This window comes from Scyliorhinus canicula, chromosome 11, assembly GCF_902713615.1.
Source record: "Scyliorhinus canicula chromosome 11, sScyCan1.1, whole genome shotgun sequence".
NCBI classification, from domain to species: Eukaryota; Metazoa; Chordata; class Chondrichthyes; order Carcharhiniformes; family Scyliorhinidae; genus Scyliorhinus; species Scyliorhinus canicula.
The window spans coordinates 19,010,310-19,030,757 of NC_052156.1; the positions used below are offsets into that span (position 1 = coordinate 19,010,310).

The 20,448-nt window shown below is 45.1% G+C and overlaps 1 protein-coding gene across 2 annotated transcripts in view; it reads right to left on the bottom strand.

The window, feature by feature from the left end:
• Nucleotides 1-20,448, bottom strand: part of LOC119973878 (copine-9-like) — a 540,456-nt gene that overhangs the window by 13,240 nt on the left and 506,768 nt on the right. For both annotated transcript variants that reach the window (XM_038812403.1, XM_038812402.1), the window contains 2 exons: nt 19,456-19,558; nt 13,388-13,445 (listed from right to left, as the gene is read on the bottom strand). In XM_038812403.1, coding sequence (XP_038668331.1) covers nt 13,388-13,445; nt 19,456-19,558 — 161 coding nt within the window. The remainder of the gene's footprint in view (nt 1-13,387; nt 13,446-19,455; nt 19,559-20,448) is intronic.

Here is a 20,448-nt window from a genome sequence, read left to right on the forward strand (position 1 = left end):
TCGGGACTTGTGGGAGCAAACCAGAGCACCCGCGGGAAGCCACGCAAACACGGGGAGAATGTGCAGAAACCGCACAGACATTGAACCAAGCCGGGAATCGAACCTGGATCCCTGGCGCTGTGAAACAACAGCGCTAACCACCGTGCTACAGTGCCGTCCATGAATCATCAATACTCATTTTATTTGTATTGTCATCACAATGCGGCATCTGCTGACATGATGATTTTTCAATGAACCAATTACCTATCCAGGGTATCAACTGTTAGTTTTATTCATTTACGGGATGTGGTGTCGCTGGCTAGGCCTGCATTTATTGCTCACCTCTAGCTGTCCTTCAGAAGGTGGTGTTGAGCTGCCTTCTTGAACCCCTGCAGTCCATGTGGTGTAGGTACACCCACAGTGCTGTTAGCGAGTGAGTTCCAGGATTTTGACCCAGTGACAGTGAAAGAACGGCGATATATTTCCATGTCAGATGATGACTGACTTGGGGAGGTGGGGAGAACCTCCATGTGCTGTTGTTCCCAATGTTACTGCTGCTATTATCCTTCTAGATGGTGTGGCCGTGGGTTTGGAAGGTGCTGCCTAAGGAACATTGGTGAGTTATTGCAGTGCATCTTGTAGATGTTACACACGGCTGCCACTGTTCGTCAGTGGTGGGGAATTGAATGTTTGTGGGTTGGGGAGCAATCAAGCAGGCTGCTTTGCCCTGGATGGTGTGAAACATCTCGAGTGCTGTTGGAGCTGCATTCATCTACGCAAGTGGAGAGCATTCCTTCACACTCCTGACCATTGAACAAGTTTAGGCCAATCTCTGATGTTTCCTGCACCCCATTGGTGGCGCTATCTAGACTTGCAAAAAGAGCACATGGCTGAGGCAATGGAGAGGTCCACATGACCCAAGGAATTATATCCTACAATGTATAGAATAGATTTATAGAGTTTTGCAGGATAGAAAGGGACTACTTGTTTTCTGAAAGAATTATCTATTTAGTTCCATTCTCTGCCCTTTATTCATATTTATTTTTCAAATATTCCATCACTCTCCTTTTGAAAGCGATCAGTGAGCTTTATTTCCACCACAATGTCCGTGGACAGCATTGCACATCCAGTCAACCCTGGATTAAAAAAATCCTCCGGGCGTCTCCCTTCATGCTTTCATTGATGGTCTTACATTTATGTTCTCTAGTTACTGATTACCTTCCAGTGGAAATATTACCTATTTACCTTCATAAAATCCTTCATAATGGCTGCCCTCAACAGAAGGCTGGGCCAGAGTAAATAAATTGGAGGACTGTGTTCTGCAAGATAAATGTCAACTGTCACGGCCAAGTTAGAAAGGTCAATTACCAGTTACAAATTCTGACCACACGCCAACATAACTTGGTTGGGCATTAGAACCTCTCTATTTATGGGTGATTTCACTGTATTAGTAATTTAGAGGTTTGGCCCAATGACCTAGAATCAAGAGTGCAAATCCCACCGTTACAGCTGGTGAATTTAAGTGCAATTAATTAAATATAAAACTAGCATCAGAAATAATGACTAGCGGGTCGTGGTTCTCTGTGTTCTCTGTGGAAGGAAATCTGTCTGACCTACAGGTGACTCCAGACCCACATCAATGTAAGCTGATTCTCGAATGCGCTCTGTAATGGGCTAGCAAACCACACGGTTATATTCACATAGGTATTTAGGGATGGGCAATAAATGCTGGATGTACCAGTGATGCCCATGAATGAAAGAACAAATACCTTTTTAACGAGAGTGAAAATGTTGGCACTGGATTTGCTACATAGCTATTAAAAAGCAGCGTCAAACAAACAATGCTCATGGGAGAATAAATTCCACCTAGACTAAGAGAAACAGACAGCAAAGCAAACATCATTAGGAGTTGCTCAGTGATCCCAGGGAGACAAACCTGGGTTGAGAGCCTTGTGGGATCATGAGAAATACGCACATCTGGTGCAAATGGAAACCGTCCAGGAGGTTTGCCTCAGGGGCATCTAAGAGCTAGTCAACTTGGTTCCTTCCTAATCCTTCTGTCATATTATGAAACCTCCTTAGGGCCGCAAGTTTGGATATTCTGTGTGAATCTGTGGACTCGCAACCTGACAGATCTGCTCATCAGAAATCACCAGCACTGAAGCAGCAGGTCACAAGCATCGAAGCCCTGCAAGTGAGAATAATTCACAGTGGATGCTTTATCTTCCCAAGGTCTCAGACCCTGTCCTCTTCACATCCTAATAGAATTTTATTTCTTGGCAGAGTGCCAAGTGTTCGACATTGGAACCAGAAGAAACCTGGTTTAAGAGGGAACTCCCCCCCCCCCTCCCCTTTTGAAAATCAATTGAATGTCAAGAAAAGGACTATTTTTAAACAACTTTCTGGTTCTTTTCATATTCTTATTTTGTGAATATTCTTTACTCATCCTCCCTTCCCCTTGTGGGAATAAGATTCCATTATAGTAGGTGTCCTATGAATTTCCCTGCAGGTTAACACTCATCATAAGCTATTTTTTGACAGTGAGGGTCAACACATTTTGTGTCACAAAGAGGGATCACAGGTGAGCTTAGCCCTGCCTCTTACACAGAAAGATTACTTCAAAGAACAGTCACTGGATAAGGAGCCTGGGCGGATGTGATTGCTGAGGGCACTCTCAGTTATAGCGACTGTACCAATAACACAATCTTGTTTAGCCAAATCAGTACAGATAAAATATGAAACCAGGGACCTCCAGCATTGCAGCCCTGATGTTTACTGAGGCAAGAGTTTAAAGCACGGAATTATGGTCAAGAAATCTAATAGTATGGGTTTCTACAAACATTGTGAGTTTTAACTTCAGGACATTCTTTAATTTTCTCCCCTGGTTTCCCACCCAACAACCAGCCTGTTTAGGTATAGCAGAGTATGTCGTGTAGATGGATGGGGGAGTGGAGAGCTGAAGGTGGGATTTTCCAGTACTCGAGACCGGAAATTCCTGCCCGTGGCCAATGCACCTTTCAAAGGTCCATCAAATCATCCGTCCTGCCCGTGACGATTCCCACGGCGGGCAGGACTCGAAACTTTCGGTGACTGTGTGGAGCTGGAGTAATCTTAGAATCCCTAAATTGCAGCAGGAGGCCGTTCGACCCATCGAGTTTGCACCGAACGTATGAAAGAGTACCTTACCTATGGCCACTCCCGCGCCCCATCCCCGTAACCCCAACCAATTGTTGGACACTACGGGGCAATTTAACATGGCCAATCCATCTAACCTACACATCTTTGGACTGTGGGAGTAAACCGGAGCACCCAGAAGAAACCCGTGCAGACACAGGGAGAACATACAGACTCCACACAGATAGTCACCAAAGGTCGGAATCGAACCCGGGTCCCTGACACTGTGAGGCAGCAGTGCTAACCACTGTGCCATGGGGGAGAAAGGGATAGATTGTGCAGAGTAAGTGGGGCTGGAAGAAACACTCTTGCTCCTCCTGGACCACACGCAGTGCTGTATAGGCACTAGCATGATGGATCTAGCACTTATTTATACCTTCTGGGTTTCCCGGACCGTAGTGGTTAAAAAATCGGATTTAAAGTATAATATTAAAATATTGTGGTTGCTGGACATCTGAAGAGTGTGGGTTAGGTGGAGAAAAATGGGCTCATGGATTGATTATAGAGCAGGTTAGAGGCCCCAACCTCTAACCTATCTCTGATCTTCCCATTTTGCTCCAAACGACCCTCTCCCTTTTTTCAACAACATAAAACCCATCACATTTCTGCCTTTCTGCAGTTCCATAGAGGATCCATGTGGGCTGGAAATGTTACGTCTTGTTTCTAGATTCATGAAATATAGGAATCTTGTTAAAATGGAAGCACTCAGCACATTTAAAAGGTTTACTGACAGGTCCTCCTCCTCTTGAGCACAGTAATCAGTAATCTACCTCTTCTCCCACCTCCATTAAAACTAAAAATGTTTGGATTTGATCAGATTTGAAACTAACTGAACCAACAGGAAGGCCGTTTGGTGAATGCCGTAATGTATGCACAAATGCCATATTAGCTGTGTTGCCAAACTTCACTGAGGCAATCAGAGAAAGCTTGCCCATCTGACAATTCACTCCCAACTCACATTCCTAATCAGAGCCAAACTGGGACACCTTACAGTCTGTTCCATGTGCCTTAGTTATTGTTAGCAAGGAGTACGGGCAAATGCCACTGTCCCTCCAGGATGAACCCATTTCTTTAACAGACCTTCTTCCAATGCATTCACTTGAGGGAGCTTCAGACATAAGTCAGGCGGCCCTTGGTGCTGCAAGCTGGTCCTCTGGCACAACAGATACCCTCAAATAAGCTTCATCTCGGGTCTTCACTGCTCCAAGGGAACCATCCCACTCAACCTCGTCTCACTCAGGGAGCTCATTGTAGGAGTGCCAGGTCAGGAAGGAGATTAAGCAAATTAACTGGCACAAGTGCAGTCCCACTGTCAAGTAACTGCAGAAAGGGAGAGTGGGTTTTATTGAGAGTTCCTGGTTGCTTTTAAAAGTAAAGAAAGCTTGACTTGTGACCAATGCAGGTTCATTTCTGTGTCTGCTTTCAATTTTTGCTAATTGGCTGAGATCAAAGAATTTTGGAAGATGCAAAGAAAACAAACCGCTTTGTGGGCGCAGTTAGAAAGCGAGAGTAGAAAGACAAGAAGTGAACTTATTTAGTGAGTCAGTTTCTATTTCTCAGCTATGTGTTGTGCTCTCTCGCATGGTGGCTGTCCATCATGGAAAAAATCCTGGAAATGAATTAAATTTCTAAGCCCCACCCATGAATTTGGGCATTTGCCATCTTTTGGTGGGGGGGGGGGGGGGGGGGGGGCTGGAGTCAGGCTAGGATTTGCGCATGCAAGATTTAGAGAGGCAGCTGGTGGCGATTTAAATCACCAGCCATTTGCTCCTGGTGACTTTTTATTTCTCAACACTAGTTGTGTGAATCCTGGAGTACGTAGAGCTGACAGGGTAAGAGGAGGTCTGAATTGTGGTGGATTCTTTGGATAGCTACGGTTACCCCTTTGGGCAGCGTTCCAGGACGCCTATGTGAGAGGTAAGACTCTCTTTGGGAGAAGTAAGTGTAATAATTCCAGCAGGCACGGAGTGAAAAGGCCAAACTGGTTTATTTTAAACTAAAAATAAAGTCGCTGCTGTGGCACACAAAACAAGCGCCCAACCCAGCCCCATGAGGAACATTTAAAGGTCCTGCTAACTAGTCCTAGCTGGACGGGCTTCCACCTCGTCACCACGGGAACTCATATTCTACGAAGCCCATAGAGAGATCAATCAGCGATCCCCCATGGACCTGGTGAGGATTATCAGAGTAAGACCCTTTGGAATTGTTAGAATTAAAGAAGCTTATATATGTTTTCACGCACAAGCTAATTGGGACTGTCAAACTGTGTACGATTGTCAAAACTGTCCAGGGAATGACAAAGCACACCAGGTGAGTTGATATGGAGGGAGTAAGAGCAAAGGGTGATGGGAGAGGAGTTTGGGGTGGTATAAGATGGCATTAAATTGGCATAGGGACTATGAGGGGCCATGTGTGGGAGTACGGGGTGGTATAGTTTGGCATGGATGGGCTAGGGGGGTGGGGTAAGCTATTCTTTAGTTTTATTAGTTTTTATTTATTTAACAATGCCATAGCACAGAGGCAGGCCTTGCACCCAGCCCATCACAGGAACTGCCAGCCATCACCCCCCCCCCCCCCCCCCCCCCCCGCCCCCCCGCCCCCCCCACTGCCCAAAGGTCTGACCTGCGAGTGGCCATTTTTAAAGGTCAGACTCTGCAAATCCAACCTGGAATGGAAGTCTGTGCCAGTGACTGCTTTCATTTTCTGGAACTCGTGCTTTTTGGCAATTGTCTACGTCTGTATTTATGAGAATGAAACATTTATTTTGTGCAGATTGATCCGTACACCAGCCCCACACAAATGTGCACACAGTGGACAGCAAGGACAGACTGAGTGAGGAGCAGAGGCAGGTGATCCTGCCAAGGTTGTAGATTAATTGGAGTCGTGTATCAGTTGTCAATCATACCTGTAAAATGGTAGAGCCTGGCTGGAAGGCAGCCAGACTGTCCATTCGTTTGTCAAAACAGTCACACAGAATTGACAAGCGAAAAGAAAAAAAAACAGCATCTTGTCCCTCCAACCTCACACAACAGCTCCCATCAAAGCGGTTCAGCAGCCCCGGGCTGAGGGCAAACAATTCTAATTAAACCACTTAAAAATTATTGTTATTTGAGGGAGAGCTTCCAACTGGTTATACCTGCTGCTCGGAGAGAGGAGAAAGATATTGTGCACAGAGGGTTTGCTTCCAAGGTTTCCGTGAGCTTTAAAGACAGGCTGGATTCTCCCACTGATGTAAAGTGAGAGTCATGTCCCCAGTTCCAAACTAACTGCAGAAACTTTAGTGAGAAGTTATTTATTAAATAATGCTAAAGGAGTTGTAAAATTTGCATTGAATGGTGGAAGTGAGGCAAATTAATGGAGAAATAGAAGATATCAATAGGCAGGAAAGAGAGTTATAGAAGCAATACTGAAAGGTAGAAATGAGATTAAGGAGATAAAGGATGATGAATATAAGAATTTCAGGTATATTGTACATCCACAGTGCGGTTTGGGAAGGAGTTCCTGGATTTTAACCCAGCGACATTGAGGAATGGCAATATGTATCCAAGTCAGGGTGTTGAGTGACTTTGAGAGTAACCTCCAGGTGGTGGGGTTCCCAGGTATCTGCAGCTCTTGTCCTTCTAGATGGTAGTGGTCGTGGGTTAAGAAGGTGCTAAGGGACCTTGGTGAGTTACTGCAGTGCATCTTGTAGATGGTACACACCGGTGCGACTGTTCGTCGGTGGTGGAATGTTTGAATATTTGTGGAAGGGAGAGCATTCGATCGGGTTGCTTTGTCCTGGATGGTGTTGAGCTTCTTGAGTATTGTTGTGCAAGTGGAGAGTATTCCATTGCACTCCTGACCTGCGCCTTGTAGATGGTGGACAGGATTTTGGGGGGGGGGGGGGGGGGATCATCAAAAAGTGAGCCACTACTTGCAGTAGGATTCCTAGCCTTTGACCTACCCTGGGAGCCACAGCATTAATATGGCTAGTCCAGTTCAGTTTCTGATCAATAGTATCAACGTTTTTGGTGAAGTAAGGGTTAAAATCTTGGGTTAGAGTGTGTTTGACGTGATGTTTTAAAAGAATCTTGGTTTGAAAGCCAACAAAGCTTTTAGGAGTCAGAGGTGCAATTAACCATCACAATAAAGCTTGGGCTAATGCAATTTTGTTTTGATTAAGGGCATTCCCTGGGGAGTTATTTAGATCTGAAACCCCAATATTTTATTTTAATTTTGTAAAACTGTGAGGAAAGGATGCTTTGCTCCAGGACTGATTGCATAAATAAATAGGGGTATGGTATATTAAAGCAAACTTTATTACTAACACAGTACTAAAATATTTCATGCCACACCAGAAAATAACTTACAATTACCCCTTAAGGGAGTTAATTCGTTTTCAGTTTGGTGAGATGATGTCACTGCTGTATGGAGCAAAGGCATCAGGCCTTTTGAGAAAGCATTTTTGGTTCAGTTCTGTTCAGGACAAGGGGGGGGGGGGGGGGGGTGCTGAAACAGTCCAGTTGAACAGCTTTTAAAGACATAAAGCAAGAGTTTATACATGGGTGTGACAGGAGTCAGATCTTTTCTGTAAGCAGGCAGGCACCCCAGGCTGAAGTGAGGAAGGCGCTGGACGAACTGTACACAGTTATAAACAACTACGAAACAGAACACCCAGAGGCCTTGTTCATCGTGGCCGGAGACTTCAACAAGCCCAATTTCAAGAGTGTACTGCCAAAATTCCACCAGCACATCTCCTGTCCCACCAGGGGCGGCAACACTCTTGACCACTGCTACTCAAAAATCAAGGGCGCCTACCGTTCCATCCCCCGACCGCACTTTGGGAAATCAGACCATAAGACAGTGCTCCTTCTCCCGGCATACAAGCAGAAACTCAAGCAGGAGAATCCAGCTAAGAAGATCAGTGCTGGTCCGAGGAGACAGAAGAGCTCTTACGTGACTGCTTAGAGACAGTGGACCGGTACATATTTAAGAACTCAGCGACCAACTTAAATAAGTATGCCACCACCGTCACAGACTTCATCAGCAAATGTGTGGACGACTGCGTGCCAAAGAAAGCAGAACGTACGTTCCCCAACCGGAAACCATGGCTCAACCGCGAGATTGACTCCCTACTGAAGGACAGATCTGAGGCGTTCAAGGCAGACGACCCTGACCTATACAAGAAATCCAGGTACGACCTCCGCAAAGCCATCCGAGATGCCAAGAGAGAATATCAAACTAAGCTAGAGTCACAGATAGACTCTAGGTGGTTGTGGCAAGGACTAAACAACATAGCAGGCTACAAAGCGAAGCCGAGCAGTATCTCTGGCAGCAGCGCACCCCTCCCCGATGAACTCAATGCATTCTATGCTCGGTTCGAGCAGGTAACCAACAATCCGTTGTCGAGTGCCCCAGCAGCCCATAATTCACCCATGCCCACCATCACAGCTTCCAAAGTCAGATCGGCCTTCTTGAAAGTGAAACCTCGGAAGGCGACGGGCCCGGACGGAATCCCTGGTCGTGCACTCAGAGCCTGCGCGGACCAGCTGGCAGAGGTATTCACAGACATCTTTAACCTGTCCCTACTCCACTCCGAGGTCCCCACCTGCTTCAAGAAGATCACCATCATACCGGTACCAAAGAAGAACCAGGCAACGTGCCTCAATGACTACCGGGCCCTGACTTCAGTCGTAATGAAGTGCTTCGAGGGGTTGATCATGAAGCGCATCACCTCCATACTCCCAGAACGCCTTGTCCGCTGCAATTCACATACCGTTGCAACCGGTCCACAACAGACGCTATTTCCAAGGCCCTACACTCATTCCTAGAGCATCTCGAAAACAAGGACTCCTACATCAGACTCCTATTTATTGGCTACAGCTCTGCCTTCAACACCATAATTCCAGCCAAGCTCATATCAAAGCTCCAAAACCTAGGACTTGGCTCTCCACTCTGCAACTGGATCCTCGATTTTCTGACCAACAGACCACAATCAGTAAGAATGAACAACAACACCTCCTCCACAAAAGTCTTCAATACCGGGGCCCCAGAAGACTGTGTACTTAGCCTCCTACTCTACCCCCTGTACACACACGACTGCGTGGCAAAACTTGGTTCCAACTCCATCTCCAAGTTTGCTGATGATACGACCATAGTGGGCCGGATCTCGAATAACGACGAGTCAGAATACAGGAGGGAGATCGAGAACCTAATGGAGTGGTGTAGCGACAACAATCTCTCCCTCAATGCCAGCAAAACTAAAGAGCTGGTCATTGACTTCAGGAAGCAAAGTACTGTACACACCCCTATCAGCATCAACGTGGCCGAGGTGAAGATGTATAGCAGCTTCAAATTCCTAGGGGTGCACATCTCCAAAAACCTGTCCTGGTCCACCCACGTCGACGCTACCACCAAGAAAGCACAACAGCGCCTATACTTCCTCAGGAAACTAAGGAAATTCGGCATGTCCACATTAACCCTTACCAACTTTTACAGATGCACCATAGAAAGCATCCTATCGGGCTGCATCACAGCCTGATATGGCAACTGCTCGGCCCAGGACCGCAAGAAACTTCAGAGAGTCGTGAACACAGCCCAGTCCATCACACAAACCTGCCTCTCAGCCATTGACTCCATCTAAACCTCCCGTTGCCTGGGAAAGCGGGCAGCATAATCAAAGATCCCTCCCACCCGGCTTACTCACTCTTCCAACTTCTTCCATCGGGCAGGAGATACAGAAGTCTGAGAACACGCACGAACAGACTCAAAAACAGCTTCTTCCCCACTGTCACCAGACTCCTAAATGACCCTCTTATGGACTGACCTCATTAACACTACACCCTGTATGTTTCATCCGGTGCCAGTGCTTATGTAGTTACACTGTATATCTTGTGTTGCCCTATTATGTATTTTCTTTTATTCACTTTTCTTCCCATGTACTTAATGATCTGTTGAGCTGCTCGCGGAAAAATACTTTTCACTGTACCTCGGTACACGTGACAATAAACAAATCCAATCCATCCAGTATCAAGAGATACCTCATTCTCAAAGAATATCTCTGTAAAACAAGTATTCCTCTGTGCCATTGGTATTTAAGGTGGATTGTGAGCTGAGATATTTTATTTTCTTGTTGTTTAAGTGGGAATAAAGACAGAAATTAAGGGTATTGTATTCACTGTATTGAGTAGTCTTGTTTAAGGAGTAATTGTAAACTATTTTTTGGTGTGGCATTGAAGATTTTAGTACTGTGTTAGTGATAAAATTTGCTTTAATATACCATTTCCCTATTTCTTTGTGCAATCACTCCTGGAGTGAGGTATCCTTTCCTCACAGTCTTACAAAATTAAATATTGGGGTTTCTGTCCAGTATCCTAGCCACTGTTGGGGTCGGGTCTGGGATCGTAATAAAAGAGACAAAGCATATATACGGCATGAGAGTCAGAATGAGAAAAAGTCCAGAGAGCAAGTGATAGTTGCAAACTGGAACAGAGTGTTCAAGAAACAGTGACAGGAACAGATTGGAATAAGAAAGAGGTGTGAAGGTGGGAGCAAAAGATCTAGAAGAGAGGAAGCCTGAGTGAGAACGCTGATCTTTTGGCTGTGCTAGGGATGGCTGAAAATGATAAGCAAAACTTTCAACAAACTTGGTTGAAAACATAAAAAGTATCAGCATGTCGATGGCTCAACATGACCATCACAAAGAAAAGATCAAAGATTTCCAACTATCACTCTAAGCCTAAATTTTCACTTCTGGCACAGTTTAGAGCTGAATGACTACAGGTGACCTTTAGGTAAATTGGAATGGACGTGAGGTGTTTGTACTGAATCATCCATAGTGAGCTTATTATCATTATCTTTCTATAGATAAGAGCATCCTAGAACATTGCAGAACGCGCAGAACATTGGTTATAAGCAAACTTTAAATGGGGAACAAATAAAGGGGGTTGTAACAATAGTGTAACAGACATTTTGCTAGCCTTCGTGGAGAACCTCAAGAAGTATCTCAACCGATTATCACGGCGGAAAGAACAGGGGAATAATAAGACAGACGAAAAAAAGGTTAAGGAAAACTAATCTGTGCTTTGAATCTGCCAGCAAATGATGGAAATGTCTTGCATCAAACCACCTGTTGAATGTCTGTTGAAATGGATGGGATTGCAAGGACAGTGAGTTTCTGTGAATCTTCACAGCACCATCTCCATTGGTCAATGTTGCAGCAGAGTTTGAGCTCAGTATCAATCCACAGCTGACTGCCAATCTGTGTGCCAACACGATGTTGCAAAGTAGTTTTGGGCATCCTTGTTGCAGGCAGAGCTGTTCTGCATCTGCCTCGTTGATGGCCAAGATTATCAAAGGACAATTCCTCATGCTTCTCCCCAAGTTAATGTGCCAAATTCTGCATCAAGCTACAATGGCCGCTGATAGCTTCTTTCACCAAAAGTGGGAGGTACTTTGATTGGGGGACGTCTGAAGAACAATCCAACATTGAATCCGGCATTCACACATACTACTGGTGCCCCTGGTTCTGCTGTCCCAGCCTCCTTTGGAAAATTGGAGACTCCACCATGCCTGATCATTTGCCGAAGTGAGAGTTGGCCACCTCTGAAGCTGTATGTGCTGGACAGAGAATCTTCAATTTCTCCTCTTCTTCAAAACACCTCAGGTAGACAAACTCCTACTGAAAAGCCCTTTAGGCAAAAGAAGTTTACAACCATTGCCTAAGTGCCATCAGAAAATAAAACAGAGAATCAGCTGAAATAGATTTACCTTATCCTTACTTTTATATGGTTATTATTGCTAGCAACCCCTGTTCGTTTTCTCACAAGTGTAAGTTACGCCTGATGTCCTGTATCCTCAAATGCCAGATACAGACGGGTTAAGTGAGCCACAAGAACAGGGCAGGTGGAATATAATGGCTGGGATTTTTCAGCCGTTCACACTGACGGGATCTTCTGGTGCATGTCCTCTGCGGGTTTAACGGCAGCGTGGAGCAGATTGAGTGGGAAATCCAATTGACAGCAGCAGAACCGAAAGATCCCGCTGTCGGCTAATGGCGGGCTGCCTCTTGGCCGCCGAGAAACACGCCTCAGGGAACAACGAAAATCCCCCCCCCCCCCCCCCCCCGCAACGTGGTGAAATGCGAAGGAAAAAAAAGCAGAATATTTCTCTCTTAAAAGGTGAGAGATGGGAAAATGTTGATATTGAGGAGGATCTGAGTGTCCTTGTACATACAACACAAAAGGTTAATGCGTAAATACAACAGGGAAGCAAATGGTACGTTAACCTTCATTCCAAAGAGATTGGCACAAAGAGGTCTTACTGGGTCCACATTGTTTACAATTCTGTCCCCCTATCTAAGGGAGGATATAGCTGCCTTAGAGGGAGTGCAATGGGGACAGCTCACTAGACTGATTCTGATGGAATTGTCTTGTGAGGATAAATTGAAAGATTCAAATAGCCTCTATTAAAACAACGGGCGGGATTCTCCGACCTCCGTGCCGAAATCACGCTGGGCGCAGGGGCGGAGAATGGGAGTCAAACCCGAGATCGGGTCCGACGCCGTTCCCGAGGTCGGCGCGGCGCTGGTCGGGGGCCAGTGAAAGAGGCCCCCGCGGCGATTCACCGAGTGCAGCTGGCCGAGTTCCCGCCAGCGTGGTTCTCTGATGGTTCCACCTGGCGGGCACTCAGCGTGGCGGCTGCGGACACAGTCCGCGGCCACCCTGGTGGGGGGAATCATTCACCGGGGGAGGCGGGCGTCCAGAATGGCCAGGCTACTGATCTGGGGCCGCTGATCCGCGGGCGCGTGCGATTTGGGAGTGGCCTATGTTTTTGGTGCCAGTGTGGGTCGGACATGCCGCGCGGGGCGGCCGACACAGGCCGCCGCCGTGCGCAGACCCCCGACCGGACGTGAAGGGCCCCGTATCTACAGCTGGAGCCGTGAGGAGCACTCCAGGGCCCTGCTAGCCCCCTGCAAATCGGAGAATCACCCTGGACTTTCTGCAGGTAAGTCCAGAGTGATTTGCGCGTGTTTTTTCACAGGCCTGGGGCCATAGCCCCATTATTGGGGAATCCCGCCCACCTTCTTTCAAAGGAGCTCTGACCAATGGAAGACTTCCTTCTTCTGAAACTTCTGCTAAGCACAATAATCAAGTGGTTAGTCTTGTGCTGATTTGGATCTATCCATAACAACAGGTGAGCAAGGGACATGTTTAGTAGCGATCCCCAACTCCAGCAACATTGAAGGAATACCCACCATCAAACTCTGCGGGTCCCACTCCAACGATAATTATTGACATTGGAAAGATTGAGGCCTGTTTGAAAAGAACAGAAGATGAAGCATTGTAATTGATTCAATCTTGCACAATCGCTCTCGAGACAAAACACTGCTCAGCTGGGAAGTCAATCAATGTTTCAAACCTGGCTTTTTATTTATTTTATTGTTTGTGCTGGAACAATTCTAAATCATGAGTGAGCTATCATTGTTGTTATGCTATGTTAGTAATCCAGAGGACTCGACTATTAATCCGGAGAATGGCAATTCAGAATCTGCAGTGGCAATTTGAGAATTTGAATCCAGTTTTAAAAATATGAAATAAAAATGGCAACACCAGTAAAAATGATTATGTTACTGTTGGATTGCCAGTTAAGAGAAAACAACTGGATTACGAATGTCCGTTCAGGGCAAAATCTACTTCCTTACCAACTCTGGCCAATGTGTGACTCCAGTTCATGATGTTTCCATGACTCTTTCTATAAAATAGACTGAATTTTCCCATTTCCCAATGATCGCTCTTGCATTGTCACTCAATAAATTTTCATTGATTCTCACACCATCACTTTACCTTTATTAGCCGAGTCATAGAATATAGGAGCAGGGAGGTTATGATGGAACTGAATAAAACGCTCGTTAAGTCACAGCCAGAGTACTGTGTGCAGTTCTGGTCACCACCTTACAGGAAGGATATGATTGCACTAGAAAGGGTATAGAGGAGTTTCACCAGGTTGTTGCCTGGGCTGGAGTGGTTCAGCTATGACGAGAGGTTGGTTAGGCTGGGGTTGTTCTCCTTAGAGCAGAGAAGGCTGAAGGGTGGGCCTGATTGAGGCATGCAAAATTGTGAGGGATGTAGATAGGGTAGATAGGAAAAAACTTTACCCCCTTAGTAGAGGAGTCAATAATCAGGGGGCAGAGAAGCAGGAGATTTAGAGGGGGTTTGAGGAAAATCTTTTTCAACCAGAGGGCGGTGGGAATCTGGAACTCACTGCCTGAAAGGGTGGTAGAGGCGAGAACCCTCATAATATTTAAGGAACATTTATATGAGCACTTGAAATGCCACAGCATACAAGGCTACGGACCAAGTGCTGGGAAATGGGATTAGAATAGATAGGTGCTTGATGGCTAGCGCAGACACAATGGGCTAAAGAGCCTCTTTTTTTCGCTGTGAACTCTATGATTCCATTCTTTAGGTAGGCATTATCCTCTGCCATACGTTGTTGACATGCACCATATTGATTACCTGTATCGGCATGACAGCCAATGGTGGCAAAAAAATAGACTCAGCCAAGATTACTGCCAACCATGACATTCTAACCAAATAGCTGACATCACAGACATATTTCCATAATCATAGTGTGGGATTCAATCTATAACTCACTCTCAGGTGCCTATTATTACTGCACATTTAAACCATCTGAATCCTTCAAATTTAGCCCATGCTGCAACTTACTCTCAAGTTATCTCTTAATCTACATTTAAATCATCTGCACTGGTCTATTAGATTTACGCTTGCATGATATATTATTTACGTTGTCTGTATCAACATACCTTGCCCCAGTAATTGGAAGTAGTTGGTAATGGCACAGACCACGGCTTCCCATTCAGCAGGGTTAAGCCAATGTGGATCAAGAGACACTGGGGTGATCGTGCAAAAATGACACCACCTAAATTGATTAGAATCTGATTCCTATAGATATTTAACTAAGAATCATAGAATTTACAGTGCAGAAGGAGGCCATTCTGCCCATCGAGTCTGCACCGGCTCTTGGAAAGAGCACCCCACCCAAGCCCACACCTCTACCGCATCCCCATTTAACCCCACCCAACACTAAGGGCAATTTTGGACACTAAGGGAAATTTAGCATGGCCAATCAACCTATCCTGCACATATTTGGACTGTGGGAGGAAACCGGAGCCCCCGGAGGAAACCCAGTCACACGTGCTGACTCCTCACAGACAGTGACCCAAGCTGGGAATCGAACCTGGGACTTTGGAGCTGTGAAGCAATTGCCCCGGGCAGCACGGTAGCATAGTGGTTAGCACAATTGCTTCACAGCTCCAGGGTCCCAGGTTCGATTCCCGGCTTGGGTCACTGTGCGGAGTCTGCACGTTCTCCATGTGTGTGCGTGAGTTTCCTCCGGGTGCTCCGGTTTCTTCCCACAGTCCGAAGATGCGCAGGTTAGGTGGACTGGCCATGCTAAATTGCCCTTAGTGTCCAAAATTGCCCTTAGTGTTGGGTGGGGTTACTGGGTTATGGGGATAGGGTGGAGGTGAGGGCTTGAGTACGGTGCTCTTTGCAAGAGCCAGTACAGACTCAATGGGACGAACGACCTCCTTCTGCACTGTAAATTCTATGATTCTATGGTGTAATTCTCAAGAAAAGCGTTAACAAACTCAGTGTTGGTCCGATAGATTGTGTATCTGGGAATTAATAATGCAAAGTAGGGAGGGGGCAGATGAATTGAACAGGTACTTTGCATTCGTCTTCACTATGGAGGACACACGTAACATCTCAGAAATAGCTGTGATCAGGAAATAGAAGGGAGGGAGAAACTCAGGAAAATTACAATCACCAGTGAAGTGGTACTGAGCAACTTATTAGGGCTACAGTCTGACAAATCCCCAGGTCCACATGGAATTCATTCCAGAGTGTTGAAAGAAGTGGTCAGGGAGAGAATTTTTAAAATAAATGTAGAGTAACAATTATTTTTTTTCCAATTAAGGGACAATTTAATGCGGCCTATCCATCTAACCTGCACATCTTAGGGTTGTGGGGGTGAAACCCACGCAGACATGGGGAGAATGTGCAAACTCCATACAGACAGGGACGCGGGGCTGGGATCAAACCGGGTCCTCAGCACCGTAGGCAGCAGTGCTAACCACTGCACCACTGTGCCACCCAGAGAGAGAGTCGATATATTGGTTTTAATTTTACAGAATTTCCTAGATTCAGGTAAGGTTCCATTACATTTGAAAATGACTAATGTAACTCCTTTATTCAAAACAGGAGAGAAACTGAAAGTGGGGAACGACAGGCTAGTTAGCCTAACATTTGCCATAGGGAAAATATTAGAAGCCATTGTTAAAGATATTGTAGCAAAACTTAGAAACATTCAAGGCAATCAGGCAGAGTCAACATGGTTTTGTGAAAGAGGAATTGTGTCACAGAATCACAGAACTGTTACGGCGCAGAAGGAAGCCATTTCACCCATCGTGTCTGCACCACATCGCCAAATAAACATTGTGGCTTAATGCCGTTCCCTTGCCTTTTCCCCGTACCCCAACACATTGTTTCTGATCAGTTTATTGGAAATTCTTTGAAGGAGTCACATGTGCTGTGGAAAAAGGGGAAATGGTGGATGTGCTGTACTTAGATTTCCAGAAGGCATTTGATAAGACATATAATATAGATTATTAAATAAAATAAAGTTCTATGTGTAAGGGGTAACATATTGGCATAGCTTGAAGATTGGTGAGTGAACAGGAAACAAAGAATTGGTATAAATTAGTGATTTTCTGGTTGGAAGGATGTAACGAGTGGTGTGCTCAAGGATTGGTGCTCAGGGCCTCAACTTTGTACAATTTATATAAATGACTTGGATGAAGTGACATCTGACAACAGTATGTTGATAAATTAGGAAAGTAAACTTCAAGGGCGGCACATGGTGCAATGGTTAGCACCGGGACTACGGTGCTGAGGACCCGGGTTCGAATCCTGGCCCTGGGTCACTGTCTGTGTAGATTTTGCACATTCTCCCCATGTCTGCGTGGGTTTCACCCCCACAACCCAAAGATGGCAGGTTAGGTGGATTGGCCATTTAAATTGCCCCTCAATTGGAAAAAAAATTAAATAATTAGGTACTTGAAATTTATAAAAAAGAAAAAAAAAGGAAACTAAACTGGGAAGAGGACATAAGGAGGCTACAATGGGGCATAGATAGATTAAGTGAATGGGCAAAGATATGGCAAATGGGGCATAATGTGGGAAAATGTGAAATGGTCTATTTTGTCAGAAAAAATAAGAAAATAAACTTATTATCGAGATGGCGAGAGATTGCAGAGCTGAGTTTCAGAGGTATCTGGGTGTCTTAGTGCATGAATCACTAAAGGATAGTATGCAAGTAATAATAATAATCTTTTTATTGTCACAAGTATGCTTACATTAACACTGCAAAGTGAAGAGAATGTTATTGTTTATTGCGGGGGGAACTGATTACAACAGTAGGGAGGTTATGCTTCAATTGTACCGGGCACGGGTGAGACATCTGCAATACTGTGTACAGTGTTGGTCTCTGTACTGAAGGAAAAATCTAACTGCTTTACAACCAGTTCAGAGAAGGTTTAATAGACCAATACCAGGAATGGGCAGGTTGGCTTATGAGGAAAGATTGGACAGGTTAGGCTTTGGTCCACTGGAGTTTAGAACAGTAAGAGGTGATTTGATTGAAACCTTTAAAGTTCTGCGTGTTCTTGGCAAGGTGGATGTGGAGGGGATGTTTCCTCTTGTTGGTGAATCTGGAACTAAGGGTCACTGTTTAAAAATAAGGGGTCGCTCGTTTAAGATAGAGATGAGGAGAAATCTTTTCTCTCAGATGGCTGTGAGTCCTTGGAACTCTCTTCCTCAAAAGGCAGTGGAAGCAGAGTCTTTGAATATTTTTAAGGAAGAGCTGGATAGATTCCTGGTTAGCAAGGGGGTGAAAGGTTATCGGGGGTAGGCAGGAATATGGGGTTGAGGTTACAAGCAGGTCATCCATGATCTTATTGAATGGCAGAGCAGGCTCGAGGGGCAGAGTGGCCTACTCCTGCTCCTAAAGCGCATGTTCGTACGTATGTTCTTATTTTTCTTGTTCCGTTCCTGCTTGGCATGTTCTCTATAATGTGGGCTTATCATATTTCTTTCTGTCACCTAAAAACATCTTCTTTACAATCTTTTTGCTTGGAAGTCCAAAGGTAAAGTATTTTCTGTTTCCATATTTATCAGTGTTATAAAAAAGGATATGCAACTGGCCGTGTTTATTTTTTAAATGTTTTTGTTCATGCTGTGGGAGGGGATGAGGGAATAGGGGACCGTCAAAGCCGAAATACTAACCAAACATCGAACACGTTTCATAACTGCTCTGCCTATGGCCTATGGAAAAGCAGACATGTAACATCTATCTTTGCCAATGTAAAATAGAACTAGAAATTTCACAGAATTGCCGGTGTGCTTGAATGAGTGTAAGATACTCCATACATTAGCTCAATTGCTTATTTGTTTGTGAAAAATGAACACCTATATAGATGGCAACGTAAATACAGCAAGCTCCCAGAAACAGCAATGTCATAATGACTAGATACTCAGTTTTCCAGTGATTCTGCTTGAGGTATAAATATCGGCCAGGACATTGGGGAGGAACACCACTATCCTTTAAAACAAAGTGTCCTGGAATCTTTTATGTTCGCCTAAGAGGGCAGATGGGGGCCTTGGCTTAAAGTGTCACCTGGACGACAGTGTGAGTCTAAATTAGGTGCTCAGGTCTCTGGTTTGAGAGTTGAACTCGTGATCTTTTGATTCAGAAGTCAAAGTGCCGCCATGGATACAACAAGCAAAATGTTGCGCTTACTGCAAACCTGAAACAGAACCAGAAAATGCTTCGAACACTCAGTAATGGGAAAGAGACAGATTGTCCTTAAACACTTTAACGTCACTGCATTACTTTTGAACTAATTTGTAATTAGTCCAGTTATGTAGGCAAACCAATCTGTACACAGCAAGGTTCAACAGACAGCAATGAGAAAAATAGCCTGCCAAAATGTTTAGTTAATGCTGATTGGGGCATTAGTGTTGGCCTCAGGCCGAGGAGAACACCATGCTTTTCTTTGAATATTCCCATGAGCTTTTATATTCACCTGAGCAGGTATTCGCCATTCAAACAGCTTCACCAAGCTGCTGCCTTGCACGTGAGACAACGAATGACTGTCGATTACATTTCCGTTTAAAAAGTTTATATACTCCAGCTGCTATTCAAATGATATTCACATTTATTTTCCTAGTAGATATTACTTACGTTAACAATGGCTTCTTTAGTTTGTACCATGTCTGAGATCACGCCATCTGTGATAATCAATAGCACGAAATACTGAGAGCCGTCAGTCACTGGTGCTGCACACCTACAACATAAATGCAGGTGGGTTTGAGCAGGTTTACTTACTATGATTTAGCCAGTAGCTACTATCTGAACATTTACCTCTATTGACATAGAGAGCTGACAGATCATGGGTGGAACCTTGCAAACAATGTGGCAATAACAGTTAGAAATAGGTGTCTCACAAGTACCTTCTGGGTTCTGATATGAATAATATTAGGTTAAGGGATTGCCATTCACCAAAGCATGGATTATTTTGTCAGAGGTGGTGATTGGATCATGTACTTGCCTGACCACCCAGAGAAAAGGGGTAAGAAAGAACTGGTGCTAAGTGAGATATCTGCTGATTACAGACATACTAGGATGGACTGCTGGAGGTTGGGTGACAACTGCCAGCTACTTTGACCCAGAATGATCAGGAAACAGATGAGCAACATCCTAATAAGTGTTCAGAATAAAATGCGCCTTAAACCCAGCGCATAGTGGCTATGGACATGCCTCGTGTCAAATATTTGAGGTTGTTATATAATCTCCAATCAGCAATGGTTTGAGACTTTGCGTGGTCTAGGTTGATGTTAGACTTTAGAAATATAGAAAATAGGAGCAGGAGTAGGTCACTCGGCCCTTCGAGCCTGCTCTGCCGTTCAGTACGATCATGGTTGATCCTTTATCTCAATGTCATACTCTTGCGCTCTCCCCTTACCCCTTGATGCTTTTACAGTTGGGAGACGGGATTTTTTGTCCAGCCCACTGTGCATTTAGCGGGAGGGGAGGGTGGCTCGCCATTGTCCAGCTGCAGGATCTTCTGGTCCCACTGTTGTCAATGGGGTTTCCTGATCAACGCACCCCTCGCCAGTGTGAACGACCAGAAAATCCCACCCTAGAAATCTCTCTATTTCCTTCTTAAATATATTC